Source organism: Ochotona princeps, chromosome 7 (assembly GCF_030435755.1).
Source record: "Ochotona princeps isolate mOchPri1 chromosome 7, mOchPri1.hap1, whole genome shotgun sequence".
NCBI lineage: Eukaryota > Metazoa > Chordata > Mammalia > Lagomorpha > Ochotonidae > Ochotona > Ochotona princeps.
The window spans coordinates 45,099,193-45,121,764 of NC_080838.1; the positions used below are offsets into that span (position 1 = coordinate 45,099,193).

General features: G+C 41.2%; 1 protein-coding gene across 3 annotated transcripts in view; it reads left to right on the forward strand.

The window, feature by feature from the left end:
* SLC9B1 (solute carrier family 9 member B1) overlaps window positions 1-22,572 on the forward strand; it is an 81,761-nt gene that overhangs the window by 14,406 nt on the left and 44,783 nt on the right. For 2 of the 3 annotated variants that reach the window (XM_012929554.2, XM_058666981.1), the window contains exons 2-4: window positions 7,161-7,237; window positions 8,103-8,171; window positions 10,622-10,742. In XM_012929554.2, the coding sequence (XP_012785008.2) occupies window positions 7,169-7,237; window positions 8,103-8,171; window positions 10,622-10,742 (259 nt within the window). In that variant the 5' untranslated portion in view covers window positions 7,161-7,168. Of the gene's footprint in view, window positions 1-7,160; window positions 7,238-8,102; window positions 8,172-10,621; window positions 10,743-13,426; window positions 13,496-22,572 lie in introns of those variants that run through there. The other variant, XM_058666982.1, reaches the window with a different exon arrangement.

The following is a 22,572-nucleotide window of genomic DNA, read 5'->3' on the forward strand; positions in this document are numbered from 1 at the left end:
TATTAATAACTTTATGTCCTGAACTCCCAACTCACATGCACTAGAGCTCATTTTCGTTCTAAACTTCAGCCTATCTCGTCAGAACTTGACACAGTTTATGTGACTGACTTATCCCCTCCTTGTTCTTGGAGCTTACTAGCACTCCCCTGATCCAAGAGCTAATGACAAGGCAGTCACTCTAAAATACGGTAGCAGTTTTGACCATCACACTAATTAAAATGGAATTCCAGTTGGAAGCACTTTATATCTAATTTTTAAAGTCAGATTTTAAGAACAAATGCTATTTTCTGCTTTAATAAAATCATAGTTATTCCTTATAGGATTGTACATAGTAATATTTTATTTCATTGAAATAAGACTGTAAATACAACATACTTCACATATACTAGATACTCAAATGTTAACATTTCTTTTCATGTCTTTTCATGTTAAAAACTTATTATCAGCAGAAATGTTTGGTACAGTAGATAAGACACTTCTTGTGACATCAGCATCCCACATCAGAATCCTTAGGCTCAAATGATGTGGCTCCACTCGCACATCCAGCTACGTGATACTGCACCCTGTGCAGCAACAAGTTACTCAGGTCCACTTACCTGGGTCCTTGCCATCCACATGGAAAACTTGGATTGAGTTCTCGTCTCCTGCATTCCGCCTGGCCTAACAGCAGCTGTTAACATTTAAAGAATAAACCAGCAATAGAAGTTCTCTCTCTGTCTTGATTATTTCTCTGCCTTTTGAACAAATAAAAATATTTAAATTTTTTTTATTTTTAAAAATGCTTACTCTTTAAAAATATTTGGAACACTGTGAGGTATGGTAAATTGAAAACTTTATCCTCAACAACTCAAAAATTGAGAGAAAAATATTTTTAAAAATAAATCTACACTTAACGGCCAGCAGAAATTACAGAAAAAAATGGAAATAACAAATATTTTAAAATAAAAGTTACCAGAGGGGAGAGGCATTGCTGTGGCTCAACAGGCTAATTTTTTTCTATCTGCTAGTGCTGGCGTCCCATATGGGTGCTAGTTCGTGACTTGGCTGCTCCACTTCTAATCCAACTCCTTGATAACATGTCCGGGAAAGCGACAGAGGGTGGCTCAAGCCCGAGGGCCCCTGTACCCATGTGAGTGACCCGGAAGAACCTAGCTTCGAAACAGCTCAGCTCATGCTATGGCAGCCATTTGGGGAGTGATGGAAGACCTGACTCTGTCTATCCTCTCTGTAAATCTGCCTTTCAAATAAAAAGAAATAAATCTTTAAAAAATAGAAAGTAAACAAAGTTCCCAGATGTCCATTCTTATTCTAAAGAAAACTTTTAACAGATACCTTTAAGTATTGGATCTACAAAGCTTCCAAGTGGACCTTATAAAAAGATAGCCTATATCAGTAATATAGAAGGAGGTATTTTTTTTTTAAAGATTTATTTATTTCATTACAGTCAGATATACAGAGAGGAGGAGAGACAGAGAGGAAGATCTTCCGTCTAATGATTCACTCCCCAAGTGAGCCGCAACGGGCCAGTGCTGAGCCGATCCGAAGCCGGGAACCTGGAACCTCTTCCGGGTCTCCCACACGGGTGCAGTGTCCCAAAGCTTTGGGCCGTCCTGGACTGCTTTCCCAGGCCATAAGCAGGGAGCTGGATGGGAAGTGGAGCTGCCGGGATTAGAACCGGCACCCATATGGGATCCTGGGGCTTTCAAGGCGAGGACTTTAGCCGCTAGGCCATGCCGCCAGGCCCGAAGGAGGTATTAATATGATTGATCCATCAGATTTCATTTTATCTTTTAAAATTTTACTTGATACCTAGTGATAGGACATATTTAGAGGGAACTATAAGACAATGTGATACGTGCATATGGTGTACAGTGGTCAGGTGCAGTGATCCAAATACTATGCTTTTGTGTTTGTAATCTTAGAACTCTGGGATATCATTTGTTTTTCATTCTGTATAATATTTTATTTTGAATATATCACATTTTCCTTTTCCATTCATCTGCTGATGGACACTTGGTATATTAGGTTTTTTGGCAATTGTAAATAGTGCTTCAAAAAAAACACGGGGGTACAGGCAATCCTTTGATAATTCCATTTCCCTCAAAGATCTAAGCAGAGGAGGGATCACTGTGTTATAGTTTTAGTCTTGTGAGGAATCGCCATCATTGTCAAGTATGTGAGATTTCCCCTTTCTCTGCATCCTCACCAGAACTTCTTTGTTTGCCTTTTTGATAGTAACCATTCTGACTAAAGTGAGATGATATGTTATCGTGGTTTTCACTTGCATTTCCCAAATAATTAGTGATGTTGAGCATTTTTCCCATATACTTCTTGGCCATTTTTTATCTTATTTTAGAAATTATATATTCAAATCTTTATAATTTATAAATCATGTTGTTTTGTTGTTTGAGATGTTTTTATTTTACTTGAAAGGGTTATAGATAAGATCAAGAAGGGGAAAGGATGGCCCGGAGGCTGTGGCCCAGTGGCTAAAGTCCTTGCCTTGAATGCCCCAGGATCCCATATGGGCGCCGGTTCTAAACAGAGCACCCCTACTTCCCATCCAGCTCCCTGTTTGTGGCCTGGGAAAGCAGTTGAGTACGGCCCAAAGCTTTGGGACCCTGCACCCGTGTGGGAGACCTGGAAGAGGTTCCTGGTTCCTGGCTTCAGATCAGCGAGCACCGGCCGTTGCGGTCACTTGGGGAGTGAACCATCGGATGGAAGATCTTCCTCTCTGTCTCTCCTCCTCTCTGTATAACTGATTTTGTAATAAAATAAATAAATCTTAAAAAAGGGGGGGGAAAGAAGAGGATGGAAGAGAGAACCTTCACATCGGCTGGTTCACTGAACAAATGGTCATAATAGCCAAAGCTGTGCCAGTCTGAACTTTGGAGCCAGGGGCCTCCTCCAGGTCTCCCATGCAGGTACAGGTTCCTAAGGCTTTGGGCCATCCTCAACTGCTTTCCCAGGCCACAAGCAGGGAGCTGGGTGGGAAGTGGAGCCAGCAGGATATGAACCAACACACATGTACAGCCCCTGAGACTCTAATCAGTGCCCATGTGCATGTTGGCTCCACAAGTGAAGGACTGGCTTACTATGCCACAACGTCAGCCCCAGATTTTTGTTTATTTGTTGCATAGTTGAGTTTGTGGTGTTGCTAGTATATTCTGGTTAAAAATCCCTAGTCAGATTAGTGGTTGGCACGTATTTTATCCCATTCTGTAAGTTATCTCTTCACTTCGGTGATTATTCCCTTTGCTGTGCAGAGGCATTTTAGTCCTATGTTATCACATGTATCTATTTCTTGCTTTTGTTTCCTGAGCTTTGGGAATCTTATTTTAAAAATCATTACCCATACCAATGCTGTTAAATGTTGTCCTGTTTTCTTCTAGTAATTTCTTAATTTCAAGTCTTACATTTAGCTCTTTAATCCCTTTTCACTTGATTTGTATCTACTTTGTGAGCAATTTAGTTCAGCTTTAATTCTGCCCATGGATATCCAGGTTTCCCTGCTCATTTATTACAGAGGCTATACTTTCTCCAACAAATGTTTTTGGCCTTTTTCAAAAATAAATTTCTGTAGATGCTTGGATTTATTTCAGAATTCTCTGTAGTTTTTTTACCTGTTAACCTATAGTCTGTTTATGCCAGTTTCATGCTATTTTGTTTACTGTAGCTTTATATAATAGATTTTGAGATAAAGTATTGTGATACCTCCAGGACCAACTGGCTGAAACCTGGGTAGCAATTTTAGGTATTTTGCTATATAAATTCTATTATTTCTGTTTCTGTGAATAATTTCATTGACATTTTGATTGCACTTGATTTGTTAATTGCTTTGGATGGGGCCCGGCTCAATAGCCTAGCAGCTAAAGTCCTCGCCTTGAACACACCAGGATCCCACATCGGCACTGGTTCTACTCCCAGCAGCCCCACCTCCCATCAGCTCCTTGCCTGTGGCCTGGAAAAGCAGTCAAGGATGGCCAAAAGCTTTGGGACACTGCACCCGTGTGGGAGACCTGGAGGAAGTTCCTGGTTCTTGGCTTCAGATTGGCTTAGCTCTGGCCGTTGTGGCCTCTTGGGGAGTGAACCATTGGAGAAAAGATCTTCCTCTCTGTCTCTCCCTCTCTCTGTATGTCTGCCTTTCCAATAAAAATAAATAAATCTTTTAAAAAATTGCTTTGGGTAGTAGTACAGACATTCTGACAATATCTGAACATGGGAGATCTCCTATTTTTCCATCTTCTGTCAGTATTTTTGTGATTTTCAGTAAAGATATCATTTACATCCACGGTTAGAATTTCCTAGATTGTTTTGTATTTCCTGGGCAGCTATTATGAATATAATATATAGTTTGCTTTCTTTTTCAACAACACAACTAGGGCCAGCACCATGGCATAGCAGGTAAAGCTGTACCTATATAGCTGTTGTTTTGAGATTTTCCTGTTGCGCTTCTGATCTAGCTCCCAGCTAATGCACCTAGGAAAGCAGTTAAAGATGATGCAAGTGCTTGGACCACAATACCACATGGGAGATCCAGAAGAACCTCCTGGCTTCTGGCTTCAGATTGGCTCAGCTCTGGCCATTGTGGTTGTTTGTGGAGTGAACCAGGGGAAGGAAGAGCACTCTGTCTTCCTCTTTCTCTCTTTATCTCTGCGTTTCAAATAATAAGTAAATATTTTTTAAAATAAACACAGCTGATTTTTGCATGTTGCTTTTATGTCCTAAAACCTCTTGGACACTATTAGTGATAGGAGACTAATATCCAGGATTTACAAAAGAGCTTCAGAAACCCAGGGACAGTTAAAAAAAAAAACCTGTAAACAAAAAAGGGCAAGGGAAACAAACAGACATTTTTCAAAAGAACAGACTCAAATACTCAAATGGCTAACAGACATACGAAAAGGTATTCAGGCTCCCTAGGCATTAGGGAGATACAAATGAAAACCACATTGAGGTTCCACCAAACTCCAGTGAGGTTGCCCACATTCAGAACTCTACAAATAGCAGGTACTGGTGTGAGTGTCAGGAGAAAGTTACCCTCCTTCACTGCTGGTGGGAGTGCAGGCTAGTGCAACTACTATGGAATTCAGAATCGAGAGTGCTTAGAAAATTGCAAATAAACCTGCCATATGACCCAGCTATCCCACTCCTGGGAATATACCCGAAGGAAATGAAAACTGCATATAAAACGGAGCTCTGTAATCCTATATTTACAGTAGCACAACCTACAATAGCAAAGACGTGAGAACAATCCAGATGCCCATCTCAGAGGAGTGGGTAAAAAAACTGTGCTACATCTACTCCATGGAATATTACTCATCCAGTAAAAAGAATGAAATTATACCATTTGCAACTAGATGATCCCAACTAGAAACCATTATGCTCAGTGAAATAAGTCAATCACAAAAAGAGAAATACCATATGTTCTTTCTAATATAAGGAAGCCATCATGTAAATTATAAGTTCAGTAACCCTTTTCATACTATTTTTGCTGCATCTCATGTGTGTTGATGTTTTTATTTCATTTTCGTTTCTTCCAAATAGTTCTTTTCTCTTGTTGAATTCATCGCTGTCTCATGGATCACATGGTAGCATCATTTTACCCAAGAGGCTTTGTGTTTTTTTTTTTTTTGTATCACCCATGCATTGGTTATACAGTGGTGTGGTTTTTGATTCCATGGTGCTGTAGTTTGTTGTTGTTGTTGTTGTTTTAACTTAATACCTGTTGTTGACTTTATTTCATGGCTTCTCATTTAAGGGAGTGTGTAATGATGACGTAATATAGACTATCATATTCAGATGTGAAGATACAATGCAATATGCATCCCTACTTCAACATCAAAGATAGACTCCCAAAGAAACTGTTGAGCATATCTAGACAATAGGATGCTGGACTGTCTGACATTGCCTGCACCAGCAATGTTAGAGCACACTTAAATAACAGACGGATGGAATTATGACTCCTTATCAAGGACTATACTGTTGTAATAATATGAGGAAAATCATTCGGGGTGGGAATTGGCAGGAAGGGAGGAGGGAGGGAATCCAAGACCCTGTGGAATTGTACCATTAATGTTTTTAAAAAAGATGTCCTATATATATAGTTATGACATTTGTAAATAAATGCAATTTTACTTTCACTCTTCCTGTTTGAATGCTTTTTCCCCCTTAATTATTGCTCAGGATAAAACTCCATTACCACATGTAATAGGAGTGGTTGCCTAGAATAGTACTCCACCTCCAGTACTACCTCCCATAGAGGCACTGAATCTAGTCCTGGCTGCTCCACTTCCAATCCACCTTCCTACAAATATCCTGGGAAAGCAGTGGAGGTTCTAGGCCTTAGGCTCCCAAACCCATGTTGGGAGACCCAGAAGTGCTTAACTCCCAGCTTTGGACCAGCTCGTCTCTGGCTATTGTGGCTATTTAGGGAGTGGGTAGAAGACCTCTGCCTGTCTGTCTGTCTGTCTGTCTGTCTCTCTCTCTCTCTCTCTCTGTACCTCTTTCAAATAAAAAATAAATTTTTTTAAATGGTGGAAATGGACATTCATATGTTATTAAAGATCTTAGAGGAAGCACTTTCAGCTCTTCAGTATTTAACGTCTTGGCTGTAGTTTCTCATGGACCACCTACCTCTATTTTGTTGTTATATAGATCTTCTATATTTAATTTGTTGAGAGCTTTTTCTCATGAAGTAAGTGATTGCTGAATTTTATTTAATGATTTTTCTGCATCTATTGAGGTGACAGATTTTCTGTACTTTGTTGATATGGTTTCTAAACATTTTTTTTGAAAGATATGTTTATTTATTTGAAAGGCAGAGTTACAGAGAGGTGGGCACCACAGAGAGATCTCCTATCCACTGTTTCGCTCTCCAAATGACCATAATAGCTGGAGCTGAGCCAGTCCAAAGCCAGGAGCCAGGAGCTTCTTCTGGGTCAAGGCGAGGATTTAGCCTTGATCCATTGTGCCAGGCCCTGGGTTAATAGCTTTTAAATGAATATCTGAAGCTATGCTTTCTGTAACCTTATCAGACTTATCTGTGATAAAAATTTAGGATAAAATCAATTTAAAATTAAGGTCACCTAACCGTATTTATTTTCATGTGCATTTACCGCCCTTTTTTTTTTTTTAACTTTGAAATTGTTTCCTTCTAGATCTTAGCATGCATGCCACAGAATCAGAAAGTCAAACTTCAGAGGATAAAGACTTTGAAACAATTGTATCCAGTGAGGTAAAAATCTGGAAACTGTTTTATCTCATATAAAAGTGGGTCTGTGAGTGGACACTTGAACTAGTGGTTAAGACACCAATCAAGACAAATCCACTTTCTGTATCCAAGTGCCAGGAGAGTATGAGTGTCAGCATGTGATGATTCTGCCACTCACGTGGGAAGCTGAGAGTGAGTTCTCTTGCCCCTAGCTTCAGTCGGGCACAGTCATGGCCCTTGGTGGCATCTGGAGAGTGAACCAGCAGATGAGAGACAGAGAAAATTAAAACTGTCTGATCCTAAATGTTATTTGTAACATTTGCTATTAGTTACGTTTCTTTTATATGTCTTAATTATGTAAAGTAGTAGTATGAAATAGCTAGTTTTAGTGAGTTCTGGGAAATGAGCACAAGGAACAGAGGTGAAAGGGTTGAATGCACGGTATTTGGAGCTTTGTGGTCAGCTGTTATAAATCCACAAAATATGCTTATTCTTGATGTGTCTAGGAAAAAAACTCAGGCATTTAAACTAATAGATGTGAAGACTAGTCCAAATTTATTAAAATGTTCTGTGTATTTTGAGGAAACTTAAGTTTTTTATTTTCATGTTTAAATTAACTTAGCAAAGCTTTGTTCTAGTTTTAATATTAATTGCTCATATTTAGAAATCCAAATTGCCTATTTTTATAAAATTGATATTTATAATTCTTAAGAGCAAAATAAGTTCTTTTTTAAAGTGCTTAAATATTCAGTATTGCCTAAAGTTATTTTATTCACCTGTGAAAAATTCATTTTAGTATGTGTCAGCTTACTATGAATTGTGAAATAAAACTTGAAATCTTTATATTATCTTTTACTTCCTCTAATAAAACTTGCCATTTTTTCTTTAGCCCTTTTATACAGTGACACAATATTCAGAAGTCTCTAAACCAGAGATCCAACATCTTAGTGATGATCAGGTATGAAAAACTTTGACCTTGGAGGGTGAATTCACTGCTAGCCATCAGCTGCTATGGTTTCTTTATCACACTAGTTACAGTTAGCTTTCCCCTGCCTTAATCTGTCCATGGACTCCAGTCTATTATTATTATTTGCTATGTCAGTATGATTTTCTGTCTCCCACTGTGCTGAAAATATTATCAGTACACTCAAAATACTGGTGTGAAGGCACAAGATTTGAAGATAACCTCTTCCAGGGGTTAAATCAGATTTTTGTTGTTAGAGTTGCATATATGCTGCCGGGTATTGTAACTTGGCTTGGTCTGGGCTGCTTCCAGCATTGGTTCTTGCACTCATCTGCAAGAACTGCATCCTCACAGAGTAGTTCCTCAAGCTCCTCTAGCAGGTCTCCTTCCAGTAGTGGATCTCAAGCACACTGGCGAGTCCTTGGCCCAGACTTAGTCCACCTCCTATCCTGTGGGAACAGTGGCCTTGCCCTCTGGCCCACACCATTCCAGTTCTTACTGTTGAGTGATACAGCCCAGCCACACATGGTCCATGCCCAGACACCTCACATGGTTCAGTGAGAGCCAAGACCTAGTCCAGTCCATCCTACACCTACCCTGACTCTGACCACTCCATTGGGTGCCAGAGTCTAGCCCAGTCTGGCGCAACCCCTACCCAGTGCACAACCATGCTGAGGGACACTGCAGCCATGTCCAGCCCAGATCACCACCCCTCTTCTGACTCTCTTGCTCACCAGTGGGAACCACAATCCAGCTGAGGCATCTCCCTATCTGCCCAACCAGACCTGTTCCCAGCCACAGATCTTGCACATGCCAGTGGTTGTTGTGGCCCAGCTCAGCATAGCCCATCCCCTGTCTTGGCCCATGCCATCAAATGTTTCAGCCTGACCTGTCCCAGCCTGCCCCCAGTCCCAACCCTCACTGGCAGGTATTGCAGCCTAACCCTGCTCAGTCTGCTGCCTTCCCTGGCTCACACAAACCAGCAGTTGTGATAGCCTAGCTTGCCATGACTCACACTGCAGCCTGGCTCCTGCCCATGCCAATGTACTTAGGTTTGGCCTTGCCCTGAATCCCATGCTCACCACTGGGAGCAGTGGCACACCAGAGGAGTTTCCCAAGTGCCTGCTTCAGGTCCACGCACAGACCCAAATCACACATGTGCCAATGGATGTTAAGCCCTTACTTGGCATAGCCTCCACTGCATTCCAGCCCATGTAGGAACTGGTGGATGTTGCGGCCTGGGCCGCACCACAACCCATCCTTGGGTATGCCTGTGGGTGCTGCAGCCTGGACCAGCACAGCCTGATCCCAACCCCTGTACCCATGAGTGTTGGAAGGTTCCATGGACATGCCTAGCTCAGCCCGTCACTAGCCCCAGCTTTTAAGCAAATCAGCAGAGAATGCAGTTCCACATGGGTGGACCCATATAGCCCCCATGGAATCTGCCCCCAGACCTTATTAGCCTGCTTCCGGTTAGTGTCATGATCCAACCTAACATTATCCTCTGTTCTGACTCTCAGTATCAGATACTAGCCAACAAGGTAGGCCCTCAGCCACAGCTTTAGTGTGTCCCAGTGAGTAGTAGTTGGCCATGATCAGTGCTAACTAGCACAGCTCAGGTTTCCCATTTGAGCTGGTGCATCAGTCAGACCCTTAGAGGTCCTCCAATTCCCTCCTCCAAACCACTCAGTCTCAGTTCCCTTACTTACATGCAAGTTTAGTGACCTTGTCGATGAAAGTCCCTTAGTAGTCATTCCTCACCTGCAACATACTCCCTCAGTGGTCCTCCCTCCCACACATCCTCTTACCCTTTTCCCTGGGCAACGTGCCCTGCATCCTCTGCTATGGTATCATAGGGTCCTCTGCAGGCCCCAGTGGACTACCATATCCTCCATGTGCATTTGGGTATGTCATCCATTGCTCCTTCTCAGCCACTGACGGGGCACAGTTCTGCAAGCACAATAGCCTTGTTGATGCAAGTCCTTCAGAGGTCATTTCTCATCTGGACGTAAGTCCCCAGGTTCCCTTGCAAGCCCACACCCCTGGACTCCCAAAGGGCACGGCTGATGGCCTGGGGGCCTAGCCTGGCACCATTGGTGCCATGGGCCACCAGATTTGAGCCGCACCTGACTTCTGCTGGGGCTCACAGGCCAGCTCCCACCATGCATGTGGGCCAAAATGACCCCTCAGTTCCCAGTTCCTTTTTCTGTGAGCTTTTCAAAGCTTTTTAAATGAAAATGGTGGGAACTCCAGTCTATAAAATGCTAAATCAAGGGGAGATGTAAACTGAGCTGCTGTCACAGATTCATATACAGGTCATGAATGCAAAATCCTCCATGTTAGCAGCAACTACCTACGTTTAGTTATGGAATTTAGTGGCTTAATATACTCTTAAAATCATATGGAAAATATGCCTGTTGAAATATCTCCTTGTTGTACTTCAGATTACTAATGTATATGAAGAAAACTACCTGTCAGGAAAAGAAGAAACAAAACCACAGAAAAAAACGAGAATATGCCCCTGTTGTCCTCCACAAGGAAGACTGAATAAAATTATTACAAATGGTATGTGAAATAGCATATTTATATGGAGCTCTATATGGACAAAATATTCTCTTGAGTTTTTCAAAATCAAAAGTAGCAATCCTTAAAATATTTTAGCCTTTTTCATGCCTTTTTATGTTAAATGTTTGAGATTAGAAGCAGCATAAATTATAAAGATTTTATTGCAGCCCACTCTGACACTTACTTTTAAGTTAGCTAGGAAGAACATTATCCACCTGATCATATGAAAGTTCTTTTAAAATTAGGCCTCAAGTTTTAAAGCCTTTCATTGTCACAAAACTTTTTTAACATTTTCTTTTTTTAGAAATAATTATTGTATTTGATTAAATTTAAGAAAGTAAAGAGATTTTGACCTCCAGAAGTTTCAAGCTTATAGAGAACAAAAACTAAATATGATGAAGGAAGTAACACGTTTTCTAAAAAACAAAAAGGATAGTTATATTTTAATTACATTTTATCAGTTTTTTCTTGCTAACTTCAATTCTGAAAGCTAGTTTTATTCACTGACTTTTCAACAATCAAGACTACTTTCTAGTTAATGTGAAATACTATTTTGAGGGACCAGCATTGTGACATAGTAGATAAGGCCACTGCCTGTGATGCCAACGTCTCATATTGGGTGAAGGTTGATCGTCCAAGTGTTTGGACCCCTGCTACCCACAGGGGAGATCTAGATGTAGCTTCTAGCTCCTGGTTCTAGATTTTAGCCTGGCCCAGCACTGGCCATTGTGGCCATCTTGGCTGGGAGATGAACCGACAGACTGAAGATCTCTCCTTGTCTCTCCCTTCTTCCCACTTTTCCTCTCTCCCTCTCATTTCCCTCTCCTTCGCTCCCCCTCTCCCTTCCTCTCTCCCTCTCTCACCTGTCCCTCTCTTATTCTCTTCCATTTCCCTATAACTCTTTCAAATAACTAAATAAATCCTTTTTAAAAAAATACTATTTTGAAGACCCTCAATCAAACTTTTCTGTGAACTCCAATGATTCTCATCTTGCATGAAAGGTTAGATTTCTTTGTAAAAAGACTTTCTACATTTGGGTCTTACATGTATGTTCTCTTGTTCCTGTCTACTTAGTGGGTGGTTTCTGTAGAGCAGTTGTCAGGAGTAGGGCTGGAGCCTGTGGATGAGGAAGATATGTATTGGTCACCAAAAGTTTTCCCCTAACGTCCAGCTGACTGACATTCAGAAAATAAATGAGAAGTTACAGACATCAGTTTTAAAACTTCGCTTGTTTCCCCTTTTGTTTCCTTTCATTTTCAGTTTTGCAGTTTTAGAGAAACTTATTGGAAATGGAGATTTTCATATGTCCCGTATTTGATTCAGGAGGTTTTGTGTCTTTCATACACACAACATGTGTTCCGTTCACACTGGCTCATGTATATGCAAGTATAGAATCGTAATCTCTAGATGAGCTTAGAACATGTCACTGTTTGGAACCCCGCTCTGTTCATCCTGGAATAAGTGATATATAACTGCCTTTAAGTAAAATTAAACAGACATTTCTCTGTTATGAATACTGTTCATCATTACCACTCTAGATACAATTTTGAATTAGAAATCTTAACTTTCTTTTTTTTTTTTTTTTAAGATTTATTATTATTGGAAAGCCAGATATACAGAGAGGAGGAGAGACAGAGAGGAAGATCTTCCGTCCAATGATTCACTCCCCAAGTGAGCCGCAACGGGCCGATGCGCACCGATCCGAAGCCGGGAACCAGGAACCTCTTCCAGGTCTCCCACACGGGTACAGGGTCCCAAAGCTTTGGGCCATCCTCAACTGCTCTCCCAGGCTACAGGCAGGGAGCTGGATGGGAAGTGGAGCTGCCAGGATTAGAACCGGCGCCCATATGGGATCCTGGGGCGTTCAAGGCAAGGACTTTAGCCGCTGGGCCACGCCACCGGGCCCGAAATCTTAACTTTCACCTGCACACAACAATCAATCTCTCAACACATTTTTTTAAGATTTTTATTTTATTTTTATTGGAAAGTCAGACATACAGAGAGGAGAGATAGGAGGAAGATCTTCCATCCATTGATTCACTCCCCAAGCAGCAGCAATGGCCAGAGCCAATCCAGTCCGAAGTCAGGAGCCAGGAGCCTGGGGCCTCTTCCAGGCCTTCCACGCGGGTACAAAATCCCAAGGCTTTGGACCATCCTTTACTACTTTCCCAGGCCACAAGGATGGAGCCAGAAGAGAAACGGGGCCACCAGGATTAGAACCGGCACCCATATGGGATCCTAGTATGTGCAAGACGAGGACTTTAGCTGCTAGGCTACCATGCTGGGTCCCTCTCAACACATTTGATTATATTATATCTGTGCCTAAGTTGGGGAATGGTATGCCTACTTAGAAAGAAAAGGATGGTAGAGTCAGATTTTAAGCCATTATTCGTATTATTTTTCTTTTTAGTTGACTTCCAGCCAAAGAACTAATTTTTTCTTGAAATTTTTTCTTTAAACAAAGAAAAGCTTTGTTATACAACCAACTATGATTTTTCAAATTATCTCACCATTATTTTATTGATATTTAATGGAGCAAAACTTCTCAAAATGTAATGTCAGCTTAAGTTAACAGTATACAGGGAATTTAGGATTCTAAAATTATATTCTAGAGACTTCTGGTTTCTGGTTCTACATGTAAAGAACTCAGGAGACATTACTGTTCAACAACAAAGGCTGGAAATGGAACACTTCTTAATCCTTAAGAGAAACTTCTGTTAGGGCAAAAGACACTCCTAAAACTTGGAAAACAAGTGGGTGGACACAGAGAGTCCTCAGGTACAGGATCAAAAACTCCTATGGGAGTGAATGACTGAGTAGGAAAATCTGAGTTGTAATTTACAAGTAAGCTAAAGCTCTGTATGAACAAATCTGAGAACTGGTAAACTGCGGAGGAGAGCCTGTTTCGGGCTGGGAGAGGTCCACACTTTGGTGTTTTAACCCCTGCAGCCAACCTGCAGAAGGAGAGCAACAGTCACTGTGAAAGCACAGTGATCTGTGCTTCACAAGGTCATCTCTGAAGAGGCTCTAACTTATAAAAATTTTTATCAGAACCTGATCAGCCTAGGAGAAGGGAAATACCTAACTCCAGTCCCCCTCTAGTCTTCCACACAGGAGTAGAGAATTACCTCTAGCCCACTCTGACCATCCTGTACCAACTAAGTGAAATGGCTATGAGTTTCACATACATGTGGCACAGACCTATTCAAGAGCTGTAGAATATCCCTCTACCCCTCTCCCTTAAGCCACATTACTAAAAGTCTATTAAGCAAAGTCCATTTTTTTAAAGATTTATTTATTTTATTACAGTCAGATATACAGAGAGGAGGAGAGACAGAGAGGAAGATCTTCCGTCCGATGATTCACTCCCCAAGTGAGCCGCAACGGCCGGTGCTTTGCCGATCCAAAGCCGGGAACCTGGAACCTCTTCCAGGTCTCCCACACGGGTGCAGGGTCCTAATGCATTGGGCCGTCCTGAACTGCTTTCCCAGGCCACAAGCAGGGAGCTGGATGGGAAGTGGAGCTGCCGGGATTAGAACCGGCACCCATATGGGTTCCCGGGGCTTTCAAGGCGAGGACTTTAGCCGCTAGGCCATGCCGTCGGGCCCGCAAAATCCATTTTACTCAATGTGTTATGTCACTATTCAATTAAACTTTAAAAGATAAATTAAAAGGGAAAAACTCACATAATGTCAGGGGTGTTAGAATGAACAGAGTATGTATGTTAAAATTATCACATTATATTTGATATGCTAAGCCAATAAAGTAGACAACATATGAAACTATATTGGTATTATGCATAGAGAGAAGTTATAGGATGAAAAATACTAAAAGTAAAAAACATAGAAATGACAGATGTATTTGGATTTCATTAATGGAAGGCATGCAGCTGAAAATGTCTCAAGATTAACAGTAAGTCAAAAGCAACTTCCAGATGGGAATAGCAATGAGAGAAAAAAAAGATGAGAAATTAATAAAAATATCCCAAAACTGTGGGACAGCTGCAAAAGGTAGAACATACACAAACTGGGAAAACCTGAAGGGGAAGAAAAACAGAAATAAACCTCAAGTATTTTTTGAGGTATTACTGATTAAATTAATGTCAGATACCACATCAGAAGTTCAGGAACTCAGAAACACACCCAGTAGGATAAATATAAAACAAATAAATGATCTACTTGTAGGAATGTACTACTCAAACTTTAGAAAATCAAATATATGTCCTAGCAAAACAAAAACCAATATCTAATTATAGGTTAAGTGAATTACACATTGATTAAGAAAAGGAATGGCGAAAGATATGCCATTCTAATATTAATTTAAAAAATGTAAAATAGTTATGTTAATTTCAGAGTAGATTTCTGAACCTTGAAAGTTACTAGGGATTAAGAGCGTCATTATAGGGGCCAGTATGGTGATATAGCAAGCTAAGCCTCTACCTGAAACGCCACTATCTCATACGGATGTCAGTTCAAGTCCCAGCCGCTCCATTTCTGATACAGCTCCCTACTTATGACCTGAGAAACAGAGGTTAGTCCAAGCCTTTGGACCCCTTCACCCACACAGGAGGCCTAAAGAAGCTCCTGGCTGTTGGCTTCAGACCATCCCAGCTCAGGCCATTGCAACCATTTGAGGAGTGAACCAACAGATGAAAGGTCTCTCTCTCTCTCTCTCTCTCTCTGTCTCTGTAGCACTGCCTTTCCAATGAAAATAGGTATTTAAAAACTCTGCTTTCCAAGTTGGAAACCTCAATCTCTAACGTAATAAACAGATCTAGCTGACAGTTTCAGTAAAAGCATGGTTGATCTCAGCAGCCCCATCAGTCATCTGGATACAATTGACATTTATAGAATACTTCATCCAACAATGGCCAAATACAGATTCTTCCAAGCTCACATAAAACATTCACCAAGCTAGACCATATTCTGAATCAACAAATGTATCTGGATGAATTTAAAATAGAAATCACAAATTGAACTCTGAAATGACGAGTAGTTTAAATGAGAAATTAATAACAAAGTCTGAAAAGTACCAAAATAGGGACTGGCATTGTGGCATAGTGGGTAAAGCTGCCTCCTGCAGTGCTGACTTCCCATTTGGGTGCCAGTTTGAATCCTGGATGTGCCATCTCTGATCAAGTTCCCTGTTAATGCCTGGTAAAAGCATCAGGAGATGCCTCAAGTTCTTGGGTCCCTGCCACCACATGGGAGCCCTGAATGAAGCTCTGGCTCCTGCTTTGGCCTGTCCTAACCCTGGCTTTTTTTTTTTATTAATTATTTTGCATTATGTGACAGTTTCATAGGCTCTGGGAATCCCCCCACCTCTCCCCCTAACCCTGGCTTTTAAGGCCATCTGGAGAATGGAACCAGCAGAATAAAAGTATCTCCATTTCTCTCTCTCTCTCTTTCTCCATGAATACATCTTAAAAAAAAAAAAAAAAACATGAAATGTACTGGTCCCGGCACAGTTTGCTGCCTAAAATCGTCATCTTGCACACACAGGGATCCTATATGGGTGCCAGTTCTAATCCCGGTGGTCCCACTTCCCATCCAGCTCCCTGCAGGTGGTCTGGGAAAGCAGTTGAGAATGGACCAAAGCCTTGGGACCCTGCACCCACGTGGGAGACCCAGAAGAGGCTCCTGGCATCGGATTGGATTGGCTCAGGCCGTTGTGGCCACTTGGGGAATGAATCAACAGATGGAAGATCTTCCACTCTGTCTCTTTTCCTCTCTGTATATCCAACTTTCCAATAAAAATAATTAAAAAATGAAATATACTTCTAAATAACACTGGTTCAAAGAAATCTTATGAGAAGAATATTTTTAGTTCAATGAAAACTTATCAAAACTTTGGGATGTAAAAACAGATCATTATGAAAAGAGAACAAGTTATGAGGAGAGAAAGAATAAGAACACTTGAGACCCGGAAGAAGCTCCTGGCTCTTCACTTTGGGATTCGCTAAACTCTAACTGTTACACCCATCTGGGAAGTGAACCAATGGATGGACAATCTTTCTCTCTGTCTCTTTGCTCTGTAAACCCGCCCTTCAAATAAAATAAATCTTAAAAAAAAAAACTTTCTAAATGGGAAGACTAGAGATATACAAAAATTTGCCTTTAAGATCAGGTGCAAGGCTACCACTCTGTTTCAACACTGTACTCACTATGTCCAATAAAATAAATCAGAGGAGAGAAACAAAAAGACATATTAGGAAGGGAAAAATAAAACTTTTCATAGAGGGTGTAATAGAAGAATCAAAGAAAGGTAATGTGTTAGGACAAAAGGTTGGTGGATAAGTTATTTTTTCATATATATTGGTGAATATCTGTAATTTGAAATTAAGAACAACACCATTTATACTGGTACCACCCAAAATGAAATATATATATATATATTTACATATATACACATATACATATACATAAGAAAATTATAAACCTCTGCTTAAATAAGGAATCAAAAATTTAAATAGATATTGTCTTCCTACCATGATCAATAGATCAAAGCAACTCCAATAAAAATACCGCTGAGTTTTTCCTTATGGATATCAACAGACTGCTCCTAAAGTTAGTGTAGGCAGGCAAAAGATCCTGAAGCTAATGGAATTTTGAAGAACAAACAGAACTGACTTATTCAACTTCAAGGCCTACCATAAAGTTATAGTCATCAAAGCTGACGTTGGGGAAAGACTGTACAAATAGATCCGTGGAACAGAATAGGTGCCCAGAAAGACGTACATAAATACAGTGTCATCACTGATCTTTGATATAAGGGTAAAGGCAGTAAAATGGAGCAAAAGATGGTCTCTCAACAGATGGTGCTGGAACAAATGAACATTCACATTTAAAAGGAAAAAAAGGGCCCGGCGGCGTGGCCTAGCGGCTAAAGTCCTCGCCTTGAAAGCCCCGGGATCCCATATGGGCGCCGGTTCTAATCCCGGCAGCTCCACTTCCCATCCAGCTCCCTGCTTGTGGCCTGGGAAAGCATTCGAGGACGGCCCAAAGCTATGGGACACTGCACCCGCGTGGGAGACCCGGAGGAGTTTCCAGGTTCCCGGCTTCGGATCGGCACAGCACCGGCCCGATGCGGCTCACTTGGGGAGTGAATCATTGGACGGAAGATCTTCCTCGCTGTCTCTCCTCCTCTGTGTGTATCTGGATGTAATAAAATGAATAAATCTTAAAAAAAAAAAAAAAAGGAAAAAGCTACACCTGCCACAAAAATTTACTCAGTATAAAAAAGAATTTTTTAAATTAAAGTTTAAAGAAATTAACTTTACTCAAAGTGGATAGTAGACCTGAATGTAGAGTGTGAAAGCCACAGATTAACATAAAGTAACATAGGATAAAATGTAGATGATCTTGGGTGTGGCAGTGACTAGAACAACACCAAACACACTCCATGAAATAATAATTTAAAAATAAAGTGATAATTGATAAGCTGAGCTTCAATATGTTAGAAACTTCTCTGTGGAATATACCAGTAAGGACAAACCACAGAGTAGGAGAAAATATTTTAAAAAGACATTTGTGATAAAGACTACCATATAAAATACCTAAGGGGGGGTCAGGCATTTGACACAGCTTCTTAGGATTCCCGCATTCCATACCAGATTTCTGTGGTTCAAGTTCTAGGTTTGCTTTCAGTTCCAGCTTCATCCGCACTTTGGGACGCATGTGATGAGTCAAGTACTCTGAGTCCCTGCCACGAACCTGGATGGTTTGGATTATGCTTGGGACTCCTGGCTGGAGTTTTGGATTATGCTTGGGCCTGTGCCTCTCTAGCTGCATTTGGGAAGCAAAACAGTGGATGGAGATTTACCTTGGTCTCTTTGACTTTCAAACAAACAAAATTGATTAGTTTTTGTACACAGTGAGCACTTAAATCTCATCAATAAGAAGACACTCCACTTAATAAGGCACGGAAACAGGCAGCTTGCAAAATAAGATATGCGAATGGCAAGTGAGCGCATGTAAAGATGTCCAACATTGTGTCATTATGGAACTGCAAATTAAAACGGCAAAGGTGACCAAATCCCTACCATAAAACCAAAATTTAAAACACTAAATCTTGGGGTAAACTGAAATGCACATTCCAAAGTGAAAGAAGCCATTCTGGAAAGGCTACATTCTGTGTGATTTCAACTAATGACATCTGTAAAACTCAAAATGATAGACTCAGGAAAAAGATGAGGTTGAGTGAGAGGGAACAATATTGTTGGAGTCCAGAGCTTTGTTAGGGTAGTAAAACCATCCTGTATGCTACTATAATGGTGAATGCCTATCACTTATTTGTCAAAACCTGTACAATATACCAAACAAGAGTGAGCCCTGATACCAGTTATAGACTTTGTGTGATCATGAAGTGTCAGTCGTGTCAAATATACTATTCTAGTGCAAAATATTGATAGTGAACGCATGTGTGCCTGGGACCAGGAATACGTGGGATCTCTATTTACTTTCTGAAATTGTTCTAAAAATAAGGTCTATTAAAACAAAAAAGCCCCATTTTTTCTGAGTTATAAACCATAGAGAAATTGCTTCTATGAGCCAGATAAGGCCCAATTCTTCCTGAAGCACAGGTCTACTTACAAAACTGAAGATGTGAGTTCCCCAAAGACATTTCCTAATAAGTAAGCTACTTGGAAAGATATTTTTTGAGGTAGACTTTGAGCACCCTCTTAACTAAAAGAATTTTCACAAATCCTAGCATAATCAACTTGAGTTCCCCAAGAGGAAAGGAGAGAAATGGACTGACAGCCTTGCCTTTTAGAAGGTCTTGACCCACCTATTTACTACTGGGAAGAACAAGTGAAAAGCATTATTTATTCCAGAGAGGAATGTATTTTTTCCCTTCTGAGACAAAGGATTTCTACCTACTAGTTCATTGCTCAGTAGCTATGATGTGCTCACTGATCAGGCTGCCTGCTTACTGTTCAGTGTGGCAAAAAGCAAGTCACTGGTGGAAAGAGTTCAAAATGTTGTGTGTAACCCAGTGACCCAGGGGAGTGTTTCACCCCTACACATCCACTTCATATTGCTCTTTTTATTGCAGAAAGTTGTCCCTTCAACTAAATGTGTTTCCTCAATGGCTTCACCTGTCAAAAGTAGAACTAGTTATGTAATTGCTCTTTATAATGCATTTCATAGCATTATACTTTAAAGAATTTTTGATAAAAAGAATAAGAACGCACTTCAGCCTGGCACAGTAGCCAAGCAGCTAAAGTGCTCACCTGGTACACTCCAGGATCCCATATGGGTGCCAGTTTGTATGCTGGGGCCCCACTTCCCATCCAGCTCCCTGCCTGTGGCCTAGAAAAGCAGTAAAGGATGGCTCAAAGACTTGGAACCCTGATTTTGCATGGGAGACCTGGAAGAGGCTCCTGGCTCCTGGCTCGAGATGGGCTCAGCTCCGGCCGTTGTGGCCACTTGGGAAGTGAATCAATGGATGGAAGATCTTCCTGTCTCTCCTCCCCTCTGTATATCTGAATTTTCAATTGTAAAAAATCAATAAATATTTTTTATAAAGAGTGCACTTAAAATTAAACTAGAAAGGTAACCATATCAATAAATGTTAAAGAGCAAATGAAAGTTTTAGAGCATCTGTTTTAACAAATTTTTGTAGCTTTGTCTTTTTTTCTTTTTTTTTTTGAAAGCAGAAATGCAGAGAGAAATACAGAGAAGGATCTTCTGCCTGCTTATTCACTCCTCAAGTGGCTGAAATGGCCAGACCTAAGCTGATCTGAAACCAGGAGCCAGGAACCTCTTCCAGGGCTCCCATGTGGGTACAGTGTCCCAAGGCTTTGGGCTGTTCTCTACTTTCCCAGGCCATAAACAGGGAGCTGGATGGGAAGCGGAGCAGCCAGGACACAAACTGGTACCCATATAGGATCCTGGCATGTCAAGGCGGGAATTTAGCAACTAGGCTATTGTGGCAGACCCTGTAGCTTTGTGTTTTTTGTTTGTTTGTTTGTTAGAATGACAGATTTACAGAAAGAGACAGAGAGCAAGGTCTTTCATCTACTGGTTCACTCCCCAAGTGGCCACAAGCAGGGAGCTGAGCCAATCCGAAGCCAGGAGCCTGGAGCTACTTCCAGGTCTCCCATGTGGGTGCTGGGTCCCAAGACTTTGGGCCATCCTTGACTGCTTTCCCAGGCCACAAGCTAGGAGCTAGATGGGAAGTGGAGCAGCCAGAACATGAACTGGCACCCATAAGGGATCTCAGAAGTTGCAAGGCAAGAATTTTAGCTACTAGACTACTGCGCTGGGCCCCAGCTTTGTCTTAAGCGTAAAAGAGAGGTATATGTGCTTTGGAGGTCAGAAAAGTGGCTTAACAGACTAATCCTCCACCTTACAGTGCTGACATCCCATAAGGGCACTCGGCTCATGTCCTGGCTCCTCCAGTTCCGATCCAGTTCCTGCGTATGGCCTAGGAAGTAAGCAGAAGATGGTTTAAGTCCTTGGGTCCCTCCACCCACATGGGAAACCTAGAAGAAGCTCCTGGCTGTTGGCTTTGGATCAGCTTTACTCTGGGTGTTATGGCCATTTGTAGTAAACCAGTGGATGGAAGATCTTTCTGTCTGTCCTTGTTTCTATAAATCCTTCAATAAAAATTTAAAATTCTTTTTAAAAAATGTGCATGTTTGGGCCCGGCACGGTGGCACAGTGGTTAAGGTCCTTGCCTTGAACACCCCGGGATCCCATATGGGCACCGGTTCTAATCCTGGCGGCCCTGCTTCCCATCTAGCTCCCTGCTTGTGGCCTGGGACAGCAGTCGAGGATGGCCCAAATCTTTGGACCCTGCACCCGCATGGGAGACCCGGAAGGGCTCCTGGCTCCTGCCTTCGGATTGGCTCAGCTCCAGCCGTTGCGGCTCACTTGGGGAGTGAACCATCGGAAGGAAGATCTTCCTCTCTGTTTCTCCTCCTCTATGTATATCCGCCTTTCCAATAAAAATAAATAAATCTTTAAAAAAAAAAGTGCATGTTTTTTAAAATCTGAAACTTCTCACAAATTATACCAGGAAAGAAATCCAGCTGTCCCATATACATTGTTTTGCTATATTATGTGAAATAATATATTATGGCAATAATAATTATGAGTAAGAAATCATTCTCATTGGTTCAACTGGCTAATTTTCCACCTCCAAGTGCTGGGATCCCATATGGGCACTAGATTGTATCCCAGCTTCTCCATTTTTCCCTTCCAGCTTCTTGCTTGTGGACCTGGGAAAGCAGCAAAAGTCCTTGGGACCTTGCACCCACATGGGAGACCTTGCACCCACATGGGAGACCCTGAAGAAGCTTGTAGCTCCTGGCTTCCGATCAGCTCAGCTCTACCTGCTGTGGCCACCTGGGGAGTGAAACAGTAGGCGGAAGATCGTTATCTGTGTCTCTCCTTTCTGTAAATCTGCATTTATAATAAAAATAAGTTTAAAAAAAAAGGAAGAAAAAGGGCAGGAGGAAAAAAGGAAAATATCACTGTGGTTTTTGGTTTCTATAAAATTCATGAAATCTGTGTTTTTAATTAATGAATTTAAAAATATAGAAAACCTTAAATTGCTTGAATGTAGGTTAATGCATCAGACCAAGGCATCATGCAAACTGTTGGTGACTGTTAGGAAATATTTGTATTTTCCAAGATAGTTTAGTTCTTGTTTTCAAACTCAAAGTCCTAAACAAATCAATATTGGCAATTACAATTCAAGGCATAAAATACTTTTCTGAAAGGCAACAGATAGAGGGATCTGCTGTGTGCTGGTTCACCCCTGAAATGCCCAACTAGGGAAATGGCTAGAGAGAAAGATGCTCTTTCTGCTGATTCACTTCCCA